The sequence below is a fragment of the Oryctolagus cuniculus genome, chromosome 6 (assembly GCF_051225735.1).
Source record: "Oryctolagus cuniculus isolate XC-2025 breed Fujian yellow rabbit chromosome 6, ASM5122573v1, whole genome shotgun sequence".
In the NCBI taxonomy this organism is placed as follows: domain Eukaryota; kingdom Metazoa; phylum Chordata; class Mammalia; order Lagomorpha; family Leporidae; genus Oryctolagus; species Oryctolagus cuniculus.
The window spans coordinates 22652516-22670673 of NC_142872.1; the positions used below are offsets into that span (position 1 = coordinate 22652516).

The 18158-nt window shown below is 52.8% G+C and overlaps 3 protein-coding genes and 1 long non-coding RNA gene across 6 annotated transcripts; 2 read left to right on the forward strand and 2 right to left on the reverse strand.

The window, feature by feature from the left end:
• Nucleotides 1-2511, reverse strand: GDF9 (growth differentiation factor 9). The gene is made up of 2 exons (NM_001171350.1): nucleotides 2115-2511; nucleotides 1-962 (listed from the first exon to the last, which is right to left on the reverse strand). The coding sequence occupies exons 1-2, from the start codon at nucleotides 2509-2511 to the stop codon at nucleotides 1-3; spliced, it is 1359 nt and encodes a 452-aa protein (NP_001164821.1).
• A 3965-nt stretch (nucleotides 2512-6476) lies between these two features.
• LOC149126051 (uncharacterized) lies at nucleotides 6477-8679 on the reverse strand. The gene is made up of 2 exons (XR_016236097.1): nucleotides 8381-8679; nucleotides 6477-7960 (listed from the first exon to the last, which is right to left on the reverse strand). It is a non-coding gene; the product is annotated as an uncharacterized LOC149126051 (long non-coding RNA).
• A 154-nt stretch (nucleotides 8680-8833) lies between these two features.
• On the forward strand, nucleotides 8834-10031 carry UQCRQ (ubiquinol-cytochrome c reductase complex III subunit VII). Of its 3 annotated transcripts, none has more exons than XM_008254895.5 (3): nucleotides 8834-8885; nucleotides 9004-9170; nucleotides 9602-10031. In XM_008254895.5, exons 2-3 carry the CDS (start codon nucleotides 9017-9019, stop codon nucleotides 9694-9696), a joined length of 249 nt encoding a protein of 82 aa, XP_008253117.1. In that variant the 5' UTR covers nucleotides 8834-8885; nucleotides 9004-9016; the 3' UTR covers nucleotides 9697-10031.
• A 6820-nt stretch (nucleotides 10032-16851) lies between these two features.
• Nucleotides 16852-17416, forward strand: LEAP2 (liver enriched antimicrobial peptide 2). The gene is made up of 3 exons (NM_001171258.1): nucleotides 16852-16908; nucleotides 17057-17196; nucleotides 17380-17416. Exons 1-3 carry the CDS (start codon nucleotides 16852-16854, stop codon nucleotides 17414-17416), a joined length of 234 nt encoding a protein of 77 aa, NP_001164729.1.
• The last annotated feature ends 742 nt before the right edge of the window (nucleotides 17417-18158 follow it).

Below are 18158 nucleotides of genomic sequence, written 5' to 3' on the forward strand. Positions count from 1 at the left end.
CTAACGACAGGTGCACTTTGTAGCTATCATATCTTCATACTCTTTGTAGGCAATGGAGCCACCGGGCTCAATGGTCAAAACGCTCAGGGGGCTGTATCTGGCAGGTACACACGACGGCCTCGGCACCGAGGAGTCGAGCTTCTCGTAGATGATGTTCTGCACCACGGTGTGAACCGGAGAGCCATACCGGTGCCCGACGGCCCTGGGACAGTCCCCCTTGCAGTATCGAGGGTTGTACCTGTGTGGCGCCACGATCCAGTTGTCCCATTTCAGCTGACTGAAGCTAAGGCGAAAGTCATGGAGCTCACACTCATCCTGGGGAAAGACAAACTGTTTGAAGTATTCACTCAGATTTAAAGCAGCTGGAACCAGGGGCTGCTTCAGTTGAGAGCCGACAGCGTCCTGACCTCTCTGACGCCTGGACGACCTGCCCACCTGCGCAGCCTCTTCTCCTGCCCCAGGGGCAGGCCGACTCTGCTGCCGGAGACCCCGTGAAGGCCTCCTCCTGTAGGGTAGGGAATACCACCCGTGATAGGCCTGCGCACTGGTGTCATTCAAATACAAGATGAGGGAGGGGGACGCTAGCACAGTTAGGTTCAAGGGGCCCTCCTGTGCAGCGGGACGCTGCTGCTGGTCTTTCACGCAAGTGCAGTTTCCAGACAGGTGGACGTGGCTCTCACTGGAGGCCACGAGAGGCTCAAGGAGTGGGGTCACGTCAATCTCAGCCCACTTGTGTTTCTTCCTGAATTCAAACCGTGACTGCAAGGTGAGTGGGCGTGGAGTCGATGGCTGCGTCTGGCTGGAAGTCCCCGTTTCCTTCATCACCAGGCTGCACACACACTGCACAGCACTGGAGACAGAGACGGAGCTGTCGAGAGTGTAGAGCAGGACCGACTTGATCAGGTGTTCCACGGCAGTAACGCGATCCAGGTTAAACAGCAGGTCCGCGGGCGGCAGGACTCCTGCAGAAACACAAGCCCCCAGCAGCGCTTGAGTGGCCACCCCACACACAGGCAGGCAGGCAGGGAGCAGCACCAGGGCACTTCACAAGGCTTAGTGAGTGCAAAGGAATGCAAAGATGTGCAGATTTTGTTGTTACTGTTGTTGTTAAGAATACACATTTTCCACAAACTTTCTGAAGGCCCCTGGTGCCATGTAGTATGTGCCGCCCACCCCCAACTTCCCTAAGCCACAAAGACACGGGGGGGGGGGGTAATAAATATCGCAGGGACCATCGACACCACCACTAACTCCCAGTCCCCACATCCAGCCATTTCGTCTCCACCAACTCGGCACGCTTTGGGGATGAACTGACGTTAACAGGGCATCATTACGTCATCCTGAGGTTTCAGTCTTCGTCATTTGCTCCTAACACCAAGGACACTCATCAAGGAAGTAATTTTTCAAGGAGATCCTCCAGAGGGAAACGGTAATTAAAAACACCATCCGTCTTTTTTAAGAAGGCAGACGCCTTAGGCCCCGACTGAATGAAGTCGATTGAAAACTCAGTTGTCCACGTTAATGTAGAACACTTGAGTTGGAAAACCGCAGGGAAAATCAAGAACCACGACAGTGAAATGGGGTAATCAGGAAGCAGGGAGGGTTTCCATCAGCCATGACCGCCAGGCTGAGTTAGAAACCGGCTCAAGCCGGTACGGCACAGAGCTTGTGTGAGCATTTGCTCCTCCCTCACACACTGCAGACAGGGCAGCTTGTTACAAACACCCTGTTCTCTCCGACACCGACTGCCCCACGTGGGGACTGCCGCTCTCCTCTCACGCCGTTTAATGCACAGGCGCAGGTGAGGGATGGTGCAGATGCGTTTCTGGGCCAACGGCTTGGCCAACCAGAGAGGGACGGTAACCTTCTCCTCCAGTTCCAGCCCCGAGCAAACCTCACCTGGCTGGAAAACTATCACACCAGCCCACCTCTACAATGAGAGCATTAGTGAGAAGCAGAAGATCAAGGGCCAGACCTGTTTGGCTGTCAATCTCAGGCAAAGTAAAATGCAGTTCAAAGGCAAGGCTCGGCTCCTTTCTGTAACTGAAATGCAGGAGCTTCTAACAGGTTTCCGCTACACACGGACCCCCCCCCCCCCATCTGCTCTTACACACCTGTTTCCTGGCGTCCTGGAGCCTGCTTCTGCTGGACCCAGGGTGTGAAGAGTCGAACTGTGTTGTAGAGGTGATTTCTGTTGGCTTTAGGAATCCCCTCCTTGGTAGCGTAAGCTTTATAAAGCTTCTTCATGTACTGCAACGCTCTCGAGTCTGGCTGCAGCCTAGGGGCCTCACCTCGCCCATCAGACAGAACTTTGAAGAGAGGGGGAAGGAGGCCAGGTCGGTCTCTCCCATCTGCAGGCCACAACGAGGACCCAGGCTCAACCTCAGACTCCAACGCAGCATTGGTGGCAACCCAAGCTTCTGCCCTGGGAGGCTGGGAACCAAAGCTAGCTGAAAAACACATGCAGGCAAGACAGCAAAACCACAGAAGGAATTTGCTGGGAAGCGCCATGGCTGGGGAGAACTAGCAAGGAAAACATCTCCCCATGCCAGTCTCCTTCCCAAAGGCCAGGAAGGCACTGGCTTGTCTCTTAAATAAATTTTAGGTGTGTGTGTGGAGTGTAATCAGACCTCAAGGACGCCTAGCTGAAGGTGATTTTTATCAGCTCTATGTCAGCCAGCTGATGCTGTCCTTTATCTAATAGATGCTCATTAGATACAGGTTGATTTCATCACTTAGTGTTCCTCTCCCTTAACCATCACCACCCACCCCTGCATTTACTGAAAACTCAGTTTTACCAATGGACTAGCTATGCAGCTGGGAGTCTAAGACACACAGAGGAATGACCTTCAAATTAAACCTTTCATTGTTTTTGGTTTTTTTTTTTTTTTTTTTTTTTTTTTAATGGAGACATCAAGGTTCTTAAAACGGTCCTTAGGTGCTTGATGAAATGGCCAGGGCATGCGGAAAAGCTAAGGATTCATGACACTCAGATGTGTTGTCTGCTCTCCCTCAACGCAGTTGCTCCCGCTTCCAGGTGCGTGGGATAAGTCATCCTTTCCTTCGTGGTGCCTCGGAGGGTGAGAGGAGGTCACAATGGCTCTAACCGTTCCAGAGCATGGAACAGTGAGCTCGCCCGATCCTTCCAGGCGGCTGAGGACAAAACACGTGCTGGGAGCACTGCAGTTATCCTGGTGGTGTACTCTGACGTGGGGGAGTTCCCTTCAAACTTTTAAAGCCTGGGATCTCGACCACCTTCCGCTGCCTAACGTGCCTGTGTATAAACATTTTTTTGAGGGGCCGGCACCATGGCTCACTTGGTTAATCCTCCGTCTGTGGCACTGGCATCTCATATGGGCACTGGGTTCTAGTCCCGGTTGCGCCTCTTCCAGTCCAGCTCTCTGCTGTGGCCCAGGAGGGCAGAGGAGGATGGCCCAGGTGCTTGGGCCCCTGCACCCACACGGGAGACCAGGAGCAGCACTGGCCGTAGCGGCCATTTGGGGAGTGAACCAATGGAAGGAAGACCTTTCTCTCTCTATCTCTCTCTCTCTCTCTCTCACTGTCTAACTCTGCCTGTCAAAAAAAAAAATTGTTTTTAAAGGTTTTGAGATGTTTGCAGATGCTGTAATGTTTTATTTTTTACTAATGACCCAAATGGTGGTAGGATTCAGTACAGTATTTTTTTCTTTAGGTGTTGTATTTTATGTTCTTGGAGCTGAGAAGGGGCCAGGTATGTTTGTTTGTTATTTTTTTTTATTTTTTATTTTTTGACAGGCAGAGTGGACAGTGAGAGAGAGAGACAGAGAGAAAGGTCTTCCTTTGCCGTTGGTTCACCCTCCAATGGCCGACGCGGCCGGCGCACCGCGCTGATCCGATGGCAGGAGCCAGGAGCCAGGTGCTTTTCCTGGTCTCCCATGGGGTGCAGGGCCCAAGCACCTGGGCCATCCTCCACTGCACTCCCTGGCCACAGCAGAGAGCTGGCCTGGAAGAGGGGCAACCGGGACAGAATCCGGCGCCCTGACCGGGACTAGAACCCGGTGTGCCGGCGCCGCTAGGCGGAGGATTAGCCTAGTGAGCCGCGGCGCCAGTCGGGGCCAGGTATGTTTTAAAAAATCAGACAAAGATGCATCATGAAAAACTGAGCTAGGAGAATACCAAGGGCCACACTGAGGGAGACTGTTTGTTGGCAGAAAGTCAACCAAACTATAGTCATGGTTTGATACACAAAACCAGTTTGTGCAGTATTTAGATTAATAAAACTGATATATGGTTATAAAATGTGTTTGCTGTCTACAGGGGCTAGCACTGGGGTATAGGTTAAGCATATGGGCACCGGTTTAGCTCCCACTTCTGATCTAGCTCCCTGTTAATTCACTCGGGAAAGCAGTGGATGGCCCAAGTACTTGGGCCCCTGCATCCGGGAGGGAGCTCCTGGCTTCGGCCTGGCCCAGCCCCTGCCATTTGCAGCCATTTGGGGAGTGAACCACAGGAAGGAAGCTCTCTATCTCTGTATCTCTGCCTTTCAAATAAATAAATAATTAAAAAAAAATAAAAAAGTTCGCTGTCTGCCAAACTTCCCTGATCTGAGGCTAGTAAGCAAGGTTATAAAACTGCTGGATGGGGTCGGCACTGTGACTCAGTGGGTTAACGCCCTGGCCTGAAGCACCGGCATCCCATATGGGTGCCGGTTCAAGACCTGGCTGCTCCACTTCTCATCCAGCTCTCTGCTATGGCCTGGGAAAGCAGCAGAAGATGGCCCAAGTCCTTGGGCCCCTGCACCTGCGTGGGAGACTCAGAAGAAGCTCCTGGCTTCGGATCCATGCAGCTCTGGCCGTTGCAGCCAATTGGGGAGTGAACCCCAACGGATGGAAGACCTCTCTCTCTCTCTCTTTCTCTCTCTCTCTCTGCCTCTCCTCTCTCTGTGTAACTCTTTCAAATAAATAAATAAATCTTTAAAAAAGGAAAAAACTGCTGGATGAGCGTTTAGGTCTAGATTCCCTATGGCCAACACTTGTGCTAACAAAACATGCAGAGTAGCAGCGAGCGCGACGAGCAACACCGTGCACTCGGGGAACACATGCCGTAGCCCCTGCCCCCTCCTTGGGCAGGAGGAGGAATTTGGGCTGCAAGACGCAGCCACTCCCAGGCCAGAGCACACGGCTGTGCTGTGGAGGCGGCCCCTTCTCTCCCTCATCCACCACCAACAGTGTTTACTGAGTGCCTGACGATGACGCCATGACTGCCGTGGCTGCACTGGGGAGATGTGTTTCCTCTTTTAATTAACATTTATTTATTTATTTATTTATTTATTTATTTATTTATTTATTTATTTACAGGCAGAAGGGACAGTGAGAGAGAGAGACAGAGAGAAAGGTCTTCCTTTGCCATTGGTTCACCCTCCAATTGCCACCGCGGCCGGCGCGCTGCGGCTGGCGCACCGCGCTGATCCGATGGCAGGAGCCAGGAGGCAGGTGCTTCTCCTGGTCTCCCATGGGGTGCAGGGCCCAAGCACCTGAGCCATCCTCCACTGCACTCCCTGGGCCACAGCAGAGAGCTGGCCTGGAAGAGGGGCAACCGGGACAGAATCCGGCGCCCTGACCGGGACTAGAACGCGGTGTGCCGGCGCCGCTAGGCGGAGGATTAGCCTAGTGAGCCGCGGCGCCGGCCTAATTAACATTTTTTAAACAGACACACAAACTGTGGCTATTATGGGGTACTCTGTGATGTGTAACACGTATACATTGTGTTACAGCCAATCGGGGTAAATATATTTATCCAAGTATTTAACATTTCTTGTGCTCACTGCCTTCTCCATCCTCTGGTAACCACTGTATGAGAGCGCCTATATTTTAGACTCAGTTGAGATCACATGCCATTTGCCTTTCCCTGCTTGGCTTATTTCACTTAACACAGTGACCTGCAATTGTATCCATGTTGTTGCGAATGACGAGATTGCATCCTTTTTGATGGCTGAGTAATACCGTATTATGTATTTGCACGTTTCCTTTAGTCCTTCACCAGCTGATGGACACCTAGGTCGTTTCCAATGCAATGTTAATAAAGTCCATATGTAACAAGTCAATACTAACATACTGAATGGGGAACAACTAGAGGCTTGATCTTAAGACCTGGAACAAGACAAGGAAGCTCACTTTCACCACTTACATTCAACCTAGTGCTGGAAGTCCCAGTTGGAGCAACTGGCCAAGAAAGAAATATATCCCAACTGAAAAAGAGGAAGTCAGACTGTCGCTGTAGATGACATGTTCTTATGCAGAAACACACCAAGACTCCACCAAAAAGCTGTTAGAACTAATGAATAAATTCAGCAAAGCTGCAGGATACAAAGTCAATAGAAAACAGTAGCACGGGGCTGGCATGGTGGCATAGTGGCTTAAGCTGCTGGTTAGTATGCCTGGCCTGCATCTCAGCTGTGCTGTTTCTGATCCAGCTTCCTGCTAATACACTTGGGAAGGCTGTGGAAGATGGCCCAAATTGTTGGGCCCCTGCCATTCATGTGGGAAATCCTAATGGAGTTCCTGGCTCCTGGTGGTCCAGCCCTGGCTATTGTGGCCACTTGGGGAAGTGAACCAATACATGGAAGATCTCTCTCTCTCTCACTCTGCCTTCCAAATAAGTAAATGCCTCTCAAGAAATCAGCAGCATTGGGGCCGTTGTTGTGGCATAGCAGGTTAACCTGCCGCCTGCGATGCCAGCAACCCATATGGGCACTGGTTTGAGCCCCGGTTGCTCCACTTTCCATCCAGTTCCCTGCTAATGTGCCTGGGAAAGCAGCGGAAGATGACCCAATTACTTGGGCCCCTGAACTCATATGGGAGACTTCGTTGAAGATCCTGCTCCTGGCTTCAGCGTGGCCTAGCCCTGGCCAAGCCCTGGCCATTGTAGCCATGTGGGCAGTGATGAGGGGATGGAAGATCCCTCTCCAAATTTGCCTTTGAAACAAATAAATCTTTTTTTTTTTTTTATTTGACAGATAGAGTTAGACAGTGAGAGGGAGAGACAGGGAGAAAGGTCTTCCTTCCGCTGGTTCACCCCCTAAATGGCCGCTATGGCTGGAGCTACTCTGATCCGAAGCCAGGAGCCAGGTACCAGGTGCTTCCTCCCGGTCTCCCATGGGGTGCAGGGCCCAAGCACTTGGGCCATCCTCCACTGCACTCCCGGGCCACAGCAGAGAGCTGGCCTGGAAGAGGAGCAGCCAGGACTAGAACCCGGCACCCATATGGGATGCCGGCGCTGCAGGCGGAGGATTAACCAAGTGAGCCACGGCACCGGCCCCCAATAAATAAATCTTTTAAAAAGTCAGTAGCACTGTTATATACCAATAGTGAATCATCTGAAACACAAAGAAAGAAACCAATCCCATTTTTAAAAGGTACAAAAAAATATATATAAATAAAACATCTAGAAATACATTTCCCAGGTTGAGGCGAAAGATCTCAACAATGAAAACTGTAAGTTATTGATGAAAGAAATTGAAGAGGACACAAAACAATGGAAAGACGTTTCATGTTCAGAGACTGGAAGAATCATTATCATTAAAATGTGTTAAAATACTACCCAAAGTGATTTACAGATTCACTGAAATCTTACTAAAATCCCAATGATTTTCACAGAACTAGAAAAAAAACTACAGAAATTTATACAGAACCACAAAAATCTCTAAGGAGCCAAAATGATGTAGAACAAAAAGAACAAAGCAGGAAGCACTACACTAGATAGCTATAAAATTTATTATCAAGTTATAGTAATTAAAACAGCATGGTATGGGCAGAAGCATACCTACAAGCCAATGGAGAAGACTCTAGAATAAATCCAGGCATGTACAGCCAGCAGATCTCCGACAAAGGTGCTAGGAACATGAACTGGTAGAAGTGCTTTTAACAAATAGCGCTGGGAAAATTTCATGTCCACATGCAGAAGAATGAAACTAGTCTGGCATCTGCATGTACAAAAAAAATCGACTCAAAATGAATTGAAGGCCTAAATACGAGGCCTGAAACTTTCAACCTGTTAGCAGAAAACGGAGGCAAAGCGCTCAGGACACTGGGGTGCTCAGCTGTTTTCCAGCTCAGATCCCACCAGTACGGGGATGAAAGCAAGAAACAGGAGCAAGTGGACTTCACCAAACTGAAGGCTTTTGCACGGCCAAAGAAACACCACAGTGGAGACGACTACTGAAGGGGAGAAGGCGCTGCAAGCTGTCATCTGACAAGGGGTTGCACACCCGGACTACCTAAGCAACGCAACAGCACACGATCTGCACGGCCACTTCCAGAGGAGGACGGACACAGCGCCCACGGGCGTGGGAGAAGCGGCTCCACCTCAGGGACCGTGAGGGAAACGCCCACCGAACCCTCACCGAGTGCGATGCCCGCTGGCATCCTCACGGCACTGCACTCCCGCACGGCCCCGCAGTCCCCTCGCGGGCTTCTACCCGGGGCGCGCGGAACGCGTGTGTGGCGGGGTCCGAGCCAGAGGCCACCAGAGGCCCGAGACCGGCGCCGCGCTCCGTCAGGCCGGCTGGCCCGTCCTCTTCACCTCTTCGTCCCTCCCTCCGCCCGGCCCCTACGCTAAGTCCCTGCGCCGAGAAACGGGCGCCCCTCGGGGCCGGCCGCGCTGCCGGTCCCACTCCCGGCCCAAGCACCGGCTCCGGCCCGGGCGCCGCCCACCCGCCGCTCGACCGGGCAGGCCACTTCTCTCTAGAACGGGGGACAACGGCGTCTTCCCCCCGGAGACAGCCACCAAATGGTACCCCCCGGAAGTTCCCTCAGGGCTTCCAAGAGCGGCTTCCGCTTCCGCCGGAAGTGACGCGCGGAGGCGGCTCACTCCTTGAACTTGGAGGGCGAGGTGACCCTGGTGTGGAGGTGGGGGCAGGTGGTGTGGTTCTGCTGGTCCCGGGCGGGTGAGGGTGCGGTGCTGCCCGGGCTGGGCCTCTGGTCCCGAGGCTGAGCCCCGCGCGCCTATCCGCCTTGGGTCCCACAGGGCCGCCGCCACCATGGGCCGCGAGTTTGGGAACCTGACGCGGGTGCGGCATGTGATCAGCTACAGCTTGTCGCCCTTCGAGCAGCGCGCCTTCCCGCACTTCTTCAGCAAGGGCATCCCCAATCTGCTGCGCCGCACCCGGGAGTCCGTGCTTCGCGTGGTGCCCCGTGAGTGTCGGGGCCGGGCGGGGGCTAGGCGCCCCCAGCGTGGCGGCGGGACCTGGCCGTGCGCGGCCTTGGGTCACCTGGAGACACCGCCGGCTGCCTCCGAGGCCCTCTCTGTCCACTCTTCTTGCCGGTGGTGAAGGCTTTTTGGGTGACGTGTGCAGCAGAGGGTGGTGGTCTTTGGGGACATGGCCGGGACGGTGCCCTGACCCCGCGAAGGGTGCGGCCGTTTGGGGCCGGCGACCCTTATCGCGCGAACCCCGTCCAGTTTCCTGTTTAATGTGCAGCGGGGCGAGGTGGGGGCGCTTCGGTGGCAGATCTTGCTGGGTCACCCCTAAGGTGACCCATAAGGGGTGTGGACAGCCCCTCTCTTGAGACCGCGGGGGCTGGAGGGCGGGGTGCCCCGTGCTCATTCTCCCTTTTGGTTCCCAAAGCATTTGTCGTGTTTTACCTTGTCTACACCTGGGGGAACGAGGAGTTTGAGAAATCCAAGAGGAAGAATCCCGCCGCCTACGAACATGACAAGTGAGCCAGCGGTCCGGATGGCGCTTTCCCTCCGGGAGAGGAGCCCGCGCTGTCGCCCCTGAAGACGCAATAAACGCCTCTGGGCTGCCCTGTTGTCATTTCACGTGTGTGTAGCGGACTCTGGTGCGGCTGCTGCTGAATGCTATTCCACTTAATATTATCCCCCGGCGCGCCCCTCCTCGGCAGGAAGCCTGGGCAGTTTCGCCTGCTGGGGCTGTGGTGAAGGAACAGGGCCCACAGCTTGTTCTGTCACCAGCAAGAATGTCTGTGCAGCTTCCGGGTTGTGGGCTGTGACTTCCTGCTCCCAGAGGAACAATAAACTCCAGCCAGCGAGCATAAGGACTGTGTGTACTCCAGCTTTCTTGGTTACACAATGCACTCGACATTTCTGTAGGCATGTGCAGAGGGAGCGGTCGTTTGCCCAGAGTTGTTACACGGTGGGGCCTGGCACCGGAGGGTGGCTTCCTACAGTGATGCTGTGCCACCTTGCCGGGAGGCCAGCTGGGAAGGGAGAGATGGGGTGATCCCTTGGCCTCTGCAGCAAGGGTCAGTGAACTGTGGCTCTGCTTACGCTGGGAATCAGCAAGGGTTTCTTTTTTTTTTTTTTTTGACAGAGTGGACACTGGAGACAGAGAGAAAGGTCTTCCTTTGCTGTTGGTTCACCCTCCAATGGCTGCTGCGGCCGGTGCACCGCGCTGATCCGAAGCCAGGTGCTTCTGGTCTCCCATGGGGTGCAGAGCCCAAGCACTTGGGCCATCCTCCACTGCGCTCCTGGGCCACAGCAGAGAGCTGGCCTGGAAGAGGGGCAACCCGGACAGAATCCGGCACCCCGACCGGGACTAGAACCCGGTGTGCCGGCGCCGCAGGTGGAGGATTAGCCTATTGAGCCTCGGCGCCGGCCCAGCAAGGGTTTCTAATCATATGTGGTCCGGAGAGCCTCGGGTGCTTACTCTGGCCCTCTCTCAGAAGGCCTTGCCCCTAGTTGGGCACTGTGGTGCAGCTACGTAAGATGCTGCCAGCCTGGTTCAAGTCCTGGCTGCTCAGCTTCTGGTCCAGCTTCCTGCTGATGTGCCTGGTAAGGCCCCAGATGGTTGCCCCGGTCTTTGGGTCCCTCCCACCAACATGAAGACCTGGATGGAGTTTCTGGCTCCTGCCATAGGCCTGGCCCAGCCCCCGTTGTTTGATTTATTTGGGGAGTGAACCAACAGATGGGAGAGATAAGGGATGCTGTTGTCACAAGCATTGGTTTAACTGTCTGTGGCACAACACTGGTCCCCATAATTTTTTTAAAGATTTATTTAAAGGGGGAGAGAGAGTCTTCCATCTACTGGTTCACTCCCCAGATGGCCTCAATGGCTGGAGCTGTGCAATTCGAAGCCCATATAGGATGCTGGCAGTGCAGGCAGCGGCTGTACTGCATTTATTTTCACTGCTGTGTATTTTGGCAGTGTCACTACCATCTCCTTTTTTTTTTTTTTTTACCGATTTATTTATTTCAAAGACTCCCCAAATGGCCTCAATGGCTTGAGCTGGGCCAATCCAAAGTCAGGAGACAGGAGCTTCTTCTGAGTCTCCCACACTTTCCCAGGCCATAGCAGAGAGCTGGATTGGAAATGGAGCAGCTGGGACTCAAACCGGTGCCCATATGGGATGCCTGCACAGCAGGCAGCCATTTTACCTGCTATGACACAGTGCTGGTCCCCACTTCATCTTTTAAGAAAAAAAAGGTTTATGTTCCTGCTCTAGAGCCTTTGAATTACCTTTTTTTTTTGGACAGGCAGTTAGACAGAGACAGAGAAAGGTCTTCCTTTTCCTTTGGTTCACCCCCTAATAGTTGCTGCGGCCGGTGCCCCACGCCGATCCGAAGCCAGGAGCCAGGTGCTTCTGGTATCCCATGCGGGTGCAAGGACCAAGCACTTAGGCCATCCTCCACTGCCCTCCCGGACCACAGCAGAGAGCTGGACTGGAAGAGGAGCCACCGGGACAGAATCCAGTGCCCCAACCGGGACTAGAATCTGGGGTGCCGGCACCGCAGGTGGAGGATTAGCCTAGTGAGGCGCTGCGCCGGCCTTGAATTACCTTTTGAGTAGGAAAAGTGCTGTTTTCTTCATCAGGAGGTAATGGTGATAGGTGTGGTTGGCAGTTGGTGCTCCTGCTGTCATTTTGGAATCCTCTAAGGACGCTTCCTGCTAGTTAGCAGCTCTCACAGGCAGGCTCAGGCTGAACTCCCTCTCCCCCACCCCCTTTTATAGATTATTTTAAATAGTTGGGGGAGAAAGCACTTCTGTCCCCTGGTTCATTGACCACAAAGGCTGGGACTGGGCCAGGCTGAAGCCAGGAGCCAAGAATTCCATCCCAGTCTCCCAGATGGGTGGTAGAGGCTGAGGCACTTAGGCCATCTGCTGCTGCTTTCCCAGGGTGCATTAGCAGGAATGGACGTAGAGCAGCTGGGACCTGAACCAGTGCTCTGTACAATTACGACGTTACAGGTGGCAGCTTTCACTTGCTCTACCACAAAGCTGGCCCCATATTTTCCCTTATTCTAATGACTGCTATGGCCTTTTTTTTTTTTATTTTTTGAAGATTTCTTTATTTGAAATAGTTACATGGAGAGATTTATCCATGCATACCAGCACTGGTATGCCTTTTTTTTTTTTTTTATTTTTTTATTTGAGAGGCAGTTATAGAGAGAGTGGTGTTCCATCTTCTGGTTCACTCCTCAATTGGTTGCAATGGCTGGAGCTGGGCCAGTCCAAAGACAGGAGCCAGGAGCCAGGAGCTTCTTTCTGGTCTCTCACACGAGTTCAGGGGCCCAAGAACTTGGGTCATCTTACACTGCTTCCCGAGGCCGTTAGCAGGGAGCTGGAGAGGAAGTAGAGCAGCTGGGACTCAAACCGCACTGCCCATATGGGATGCTAGTGCTGCAGGTGCAGGTGTAACATGCTACATCACAATGCTAGACCCCCAGTATTGCTTTTTAAGAATCAAAATTAAGGGTGGACATGTAATCTAGTGTTTAAATAGGAATCGAGACCCACCTCTCCCCAAACAACTCACCAGTTGGAGTACCTGGGTTCCACACCTGCCTCCACCTTCCTGCTAACACAGACCCTGGGAGGCAGCTGTGATGGCTCAAGTGATTGGATTCTTGCCACCAGCCCTGGCCACTGTGGACATTTGGGAAGTGAACCTGCAGAAGGGAACTCTGTTGCTCAACTTTTTAAGAAAGTACTAGAAAAAGTCCAATATTAAACTACTTTAAAATCCAAGAAAAATTGCACTGATTGTAAGGCAGGATGTGGGGTAGTGGCTGGGTCAGACAGTTGGACCCATACCTTAAGTGGTCATTGTTGGCCCAGTCTCTTGGCATGGTGAGTTGTCACTGCCTACAATGTCAGATCAAGTCTCGGCTGCTCCACTTCTGATCCAGCTCCCTGCTAATGTGTGTGGGAAAGCGATGGAAGATGGCCCAAATGCTTGGGCCCCCACACCCACACGGGAGACCTGGCTGAAGCTTCCCAGGCTCCTGGCATTGGCCTGGTACAACCCTGGCTGTTGGAGCCAGTTGGGGGAATGAACCAGCAGATGGAAGCTCGCTCTAAATCTTGGAAATAAATGCAGTCACTTCCATGCTGTGATACAGGCAAACAGCTGGCATTCTTCAGCTACAGGTGTCTCACTCAGAAAATGGGGCTGTTAATACACAGTCCTTGGGAAGTGGAGATGGAGCAGTGAGTGGCAGGTGTCTGGTAAGGCGGTGCAGCCTTCACAGGGGCAGGTGTCTGGTAAGGTGGTGCAGCCTTCACAGGGGCAGCTGTCTGGGGAAACCTCAGACATGGTCCGATCTTCCTGTGTGGCTCTTTGTTCACATTTATTCACAGGTCTTGCAACATGCTTGAGAATCGATGAGCGCTGCAAAACCGAAAACAGTGTAAATTCACCCAGCCTTGCCCTGCAGATCAGGCAGCCCTGCAGGCTGGGGGAGGCCCCTAGGGGGCTGGCTGTCCTCTCCTGTCTTCCTGGCCTTGTCTTACCCTTAGCCGATGTCTGTGTGCCTCTTTGAGTCCTTTGGTGATACCAGCTCTAAAGAAGCAACCTCACCCTCACTCCTCACCCAGCCAGGCACTGTGCCTGCTCATCTGAGTCCTCTGTGTCCCAGGAGTGCTCTCTGAGAACCCTGGTCTCGGCCCCACAAGGGGCTTTTGGATCACGTTAAAGGCTGCTCTGAGCCTGTCTCACCCAAGGGCTTCCCTAAGCTGCAGGGATGTCAGCCGTGGCCTGGGCACTGAGGCAGCCGGGGTGTGGAATGTGGTGAGCTGGCATAGCTCGGTGCTTCTGAACTGGATGGGCGACCTATGATGTTTTTAGGGACTTGAGAAAGGCCTTTTTAATGACAGCTGTGCAAGGCCTCACTGCCTGTGAGCTGATTACCTGGAGCCCCCAGCCCTGGGTGTGGCTGCCTCACCTGCCACTGGCCTACTTGGCTCCATTACTCTTCTTCTCCCACGTTTCTCTGGATGAAGCTCTCTTCAGTCAGCCAACACAGTCCCCAGGGTGCGGGTCTACCTGGTGCAGGCCCACAAGTCCGTGTCTATTCCAGCCAGCAAAAAAAGCAAATACACTTTGCCCCTGCATTGAAATTTTACCTGGAAAAGTTTTCCCGTTTCAGTCTTTCATCTTTTATTAGGCTCCTCCTGCTCAGGCACAACAGAGTTTCCAGTTACCACCGGTCCTAATGATCCGCCCTCTGCCTGGAAAGAGTCTGAAACAGCGGCTCCGGTATACTAGCAGGGAGCTGGATCAGAAGATTCTCAGCCTGTTTCTCCCCTTACAACCCAGGCCCCCCCTCTGACACAGAGTCCCCATGAGCTGAGTCCAGAGTGGCCAAGCTCTCAGCTAGCAAACCTCCAGGGTCATTTCTTTATGTAAATGCATCATTCCTACATCCAAATGTCAGTCCCGGGGGGGCTCCAGGTCTATCTCTCACAGATAGAACCACAGACTGAAGCCCCAAGTGGACAGGGCTGGCCTAGCTCAGCTCCTGCCTCGCAGTCGAGCAACTTCTCAAGATGGGTGTTGCTGAGGGCTGCTGAAGCCCTTGTTGGAAGGAGGAGCATGTAGTTATGTCTGTTCACTCAGCAGAAGACTTGATTTGCAGAGGGCACATGAATTTAAAAAATTAGAAATTGGCCTCCCTTCACTCTCGAGGCTGAGAGACAGCTGTGGACAACTGCTGTCAATTCAGTTATGTGCTGCTTTGCTCCTGAGTTTGGTTTTTGCTCTGAATTTAATGTAACTCAAACAACTTCTGCGCTCATGTTCGTGGATGCTGAAACGCCCTCCGCAGACACTGATGGGTGTTGGGTCTTTTGGGAGGGCGGTGGCCAAAAAGGCAGAGGCTCCAGCTGCGAAGGCTTCTGCAGTGCTGCACCCCTGGGGAGGGTGGCTCTTTTTCCCATCTGCACAAGGGGCCCAGGACTGCACACTCCTTCCTGGACTGCAGCATAGGCATCACACGTGAACGTAAAAGCCTAGTTTGTGCTCAGAATGCAGGGCCAGAAATGGAGGGCTAGGAGAAGCCCCATCTCCAGATCCCACGTGGCACGTCACCAAGGCTGCTGGGGTGGCGAAGGGGAGGCTGGCACCGAGTCTACAGACCCAGCTGGCTCCAGGACATCACGTTGTTCAGTCTTTTGCTTATCTAATCAGATCTGTGTTCTTTACCCAGTGTTCACTCGGTTATCACACAACCTCTTTGCGACCCTGCTGAAGTTCCTTACCAGGCTTCCTATCCAGAGCTATCTGTATCCAAGCTCAGGACAGGGAGGGAGCAGCTCGCTCGGCTTCCATCTGCAGAACTGTCAGGAGGGTTTGGTGTATAGGTCTACCCATCAGTGTACCTCAAGGGTAAGCAGTGGTTGCATGGTCCTGAGAGGACAGGGACTAGGACAACCTGATCTGTGAAGTCACATTTCACCCCATCCTGGCTCGAGGGCCACCCCCTCCCCCCTTAGCAACAAGCACCATAGCTGGCCTGGCTGCAGGACTGCTGGCGGCCCATCCTGTTCCCCTCTCAGCTGTGCAGTAACTCATCTACTGTTCCTTGGGGTAAGGGAGCAAGCAGGCTCTCACCCGAACACCTAACCTGGGAGTATGGGAAGAGCTGTGGGATGAGGTGTGGCCAAGTGTTTAGTGAGAAACCAAGCGGACATCTCGTTGCAGGTCTTGGCTTACCCTTCCAGGTTACAGCACGATGTAGATCTGTGGATATTTTGGACTTCAAGACAGCTCAGCCTTACACCTGCTGCCCTGAGGCTGCTGGAAGGAAATGGCCCCAGGGAACTCCTGGGAAGAAAGCCCCATGAATCAAGGCTCCCAGAAGTATTTGCCATTCTACAAGTTCAGCCACTGAGCTCCATCCTGGAGCTCCTGCTACCTCCTCATCCATGTTTTAAAAAGTAAAACCACCTATAACCACTCAGTCAACTCACCCCTGGCTCCACTAAGTCCTGCTTCAGTCCTCACAGCCCTGTGAGAGGGCAGGCAGGGAGGCCAGACAGCTGGGTCTTCATTCTGCTAGGAGAATGAAATGGCATCGTCAGGCTGGCAGTTCATACATGCAGTGGGGGGGTCCAGGGCACTGCAGTTCACATCTGCCTAAGTCCCCCCCGTCCTGTGTGTGGGAGGGGAGGGCCATGGTCAGCTAACCGCCTGTACACAGTAACCAGTGCTTCCTTCCCAGACAAGACCACAAGAGGTCAACAGTATTTCTGAAGATTTCATTGTTAGAATTCTATTTTGATGAGAGTGATCTCATTGAGCTATTTTGGAATAGAAACGTGGCCAGGTGCCTTGCCTCCCTCAGTGGTTTCACGTGGCTTTCAAAGGGAGTGCTGACTTTTGGGAAAATGGGTGAAAAAGTCCAGGCCAGCAATGCCACCACTCAAAGTCCAGATGAGGGATCAGTCAATACAACGTGCCTGAAAGGCAACTCCTGAGCACATTCCTCTGGTAGACATTAACTTATTAAACTGATCCTGATTACAAATACAAACTTTGCCCCCATCTCATCTGGCAACCACGGAGGAGGCAGACATCAGTCTATAAAAGAAAGTGGGAGCTGTCCGTGGCTCTCAGGCTCCGACATCATCTCTCTAAGATGTGGCACCTCAAACTCTTTGCAGTGCTCATGATCTGCCTATTGCTGTTGGGCCAGGTAAGGAGGGTTCTGGGAGTGGCAGTGTGGAAATGGCAATGGCAGTGGCTCCTCTGCCTCGAGTGTCCTTGGCAATGACCATTTTTCCAAGGTGTGCAGCAAGGTGTCACCTCTCCCCTTAAGGGATAAATCTGCTTTCGCTCTACAGGTAGATGGCTCCCCAGTACCAGAGCTGAGCTCAGCAAAGAGGCGGCCACGGAGAATGACCCCGTTTTGGAGAGGGGTCTCCCTCAGGCCCATTGGAGCCTCGTGTCGGGACAATGCTGAGTGTGTCACAAGGCTATGCAGGTACTCCACGAGCCTGGAGCTGGGAAAGAGTGCCTGGGAGGGCTGGGGTTAGGAAGTGAGCCCTGGGAAAGGGTGAGGCCTCCCATCTCCCATCTTCCCTAAGACTTGATCGATGGAGGCGCAGCAGAGGTGGCTCTGGACGCTCCTAGACCCGATGTCTTAAGCTGTTTTCCTTTCCCCTAGAAAAAGACGCTGCTCCCTGAGTGTGGCCCAGGAATGATGTCCAGTCTAGGGGAAGAGAGGACAGCAGTCACCTCTGACAATGCTCCGTTCTATGGAATGTTGACTATGTTCTGGCTGGAGACATCCAAGTGAAGCAACCTTGTGTTTTTAATATTTAAAGACAGATGCTTTAAATTGGTCTCCATTTCTTCTTAGAATGCTGACATATGGATGAACATAACCTTTACAATTTAGAGTTTATTTTTTTATGGATACTATTAAATGTCTCATCGAAACTTTGGCAGTTGGAGTCCAAGCTTCTGAGGGGATTCCATGTGTCTACTACAGCAAAACCCCAGCATCCATACAGTGTGGTGAGAGGTAACATTTTTTCAAAAATCTCATAAAGAACACAATGGCAGTTTAAAGGCAAAAACCTAGCAATAGCTACTTAGTCACCTGTGGCAAGTCCACACGCTGTGGCCCTTCGCTCCACATGCAGAACTTGGGTGGGGGGGCGTGGGTGTCACAAATGGGCAGGATTGGGCCCAGCTTTCTTCTTGACTGCATGAACATGAGGAGGAACTGGCAGAAACAACTGGTTTCATAACATCACAGAAGCTCAAACCACCAAGAACACCTAAAGGACTCGGGGTTCCTGTTGGGGCAGGGTGAATTTTGGTCTGTGCACAAGGACCCACAGCTGGCATGTTCAGAATTTCTGTAGTCAGAAAGTGAGACTGGGAGGACCAGATCCATGGAGACCAGTAGTATCAGACCCTAAAAGGCAAAACAGGAAC

Bases quoted from the DNA above. Each gene is read 5' to 3' on its own strand.
- LEAP2 (NM_001171258.1), top strand. From the start codon at position 16,852: ATGTGGCACCTCAAACTCTTTGCAGTGCTCATGATCTGCCTATTGCTG. The intron at 16,909-17,056 runs GTAAGGAGGGTT...TTCGCTCTACAG, and splicing joins GCCTATTGCTGTTGGGCCAG to GTAGATGGCTCCCCAGTACC. The intron at 17,197-17,379 runs GTACTCCACGAG...CCTTTCCCCTAG, and splicing joins TGTGTCACAAGGCTATGCAG to AAAAAGACGCTGCTCCCTGA.
- UQCRQ (XM_008254895.5), top strand. From the start codon at position 9,017: ATGGGCCGCGAGTTTGGGAACCTGACGCGGGTGCGGCATGTGATCAGC. The intron at 9,171-9,601 runs GTGAGTGTCGGG...TGGTTCCCAAAG, and splicing joins CGTGCTTCGCGTGGTGCCCC to CATTTGTCGTGTTTTACCTT.
- GDF9 (NM_001171350.1), bottom strand. From the start codon at position 2,511: ATGGCGCTTCCCAGCAAATTCCTTCTGTGGTTTTGCTGTCTTGCCTGC. The intron at 963-2,114 runs GTGTGTAAGAGC...GTGTTTCTGCAG, and splicing joins TCCAGGACGCCAGGAAACAG to GAGTCCTGCCGCCCGCGGAC.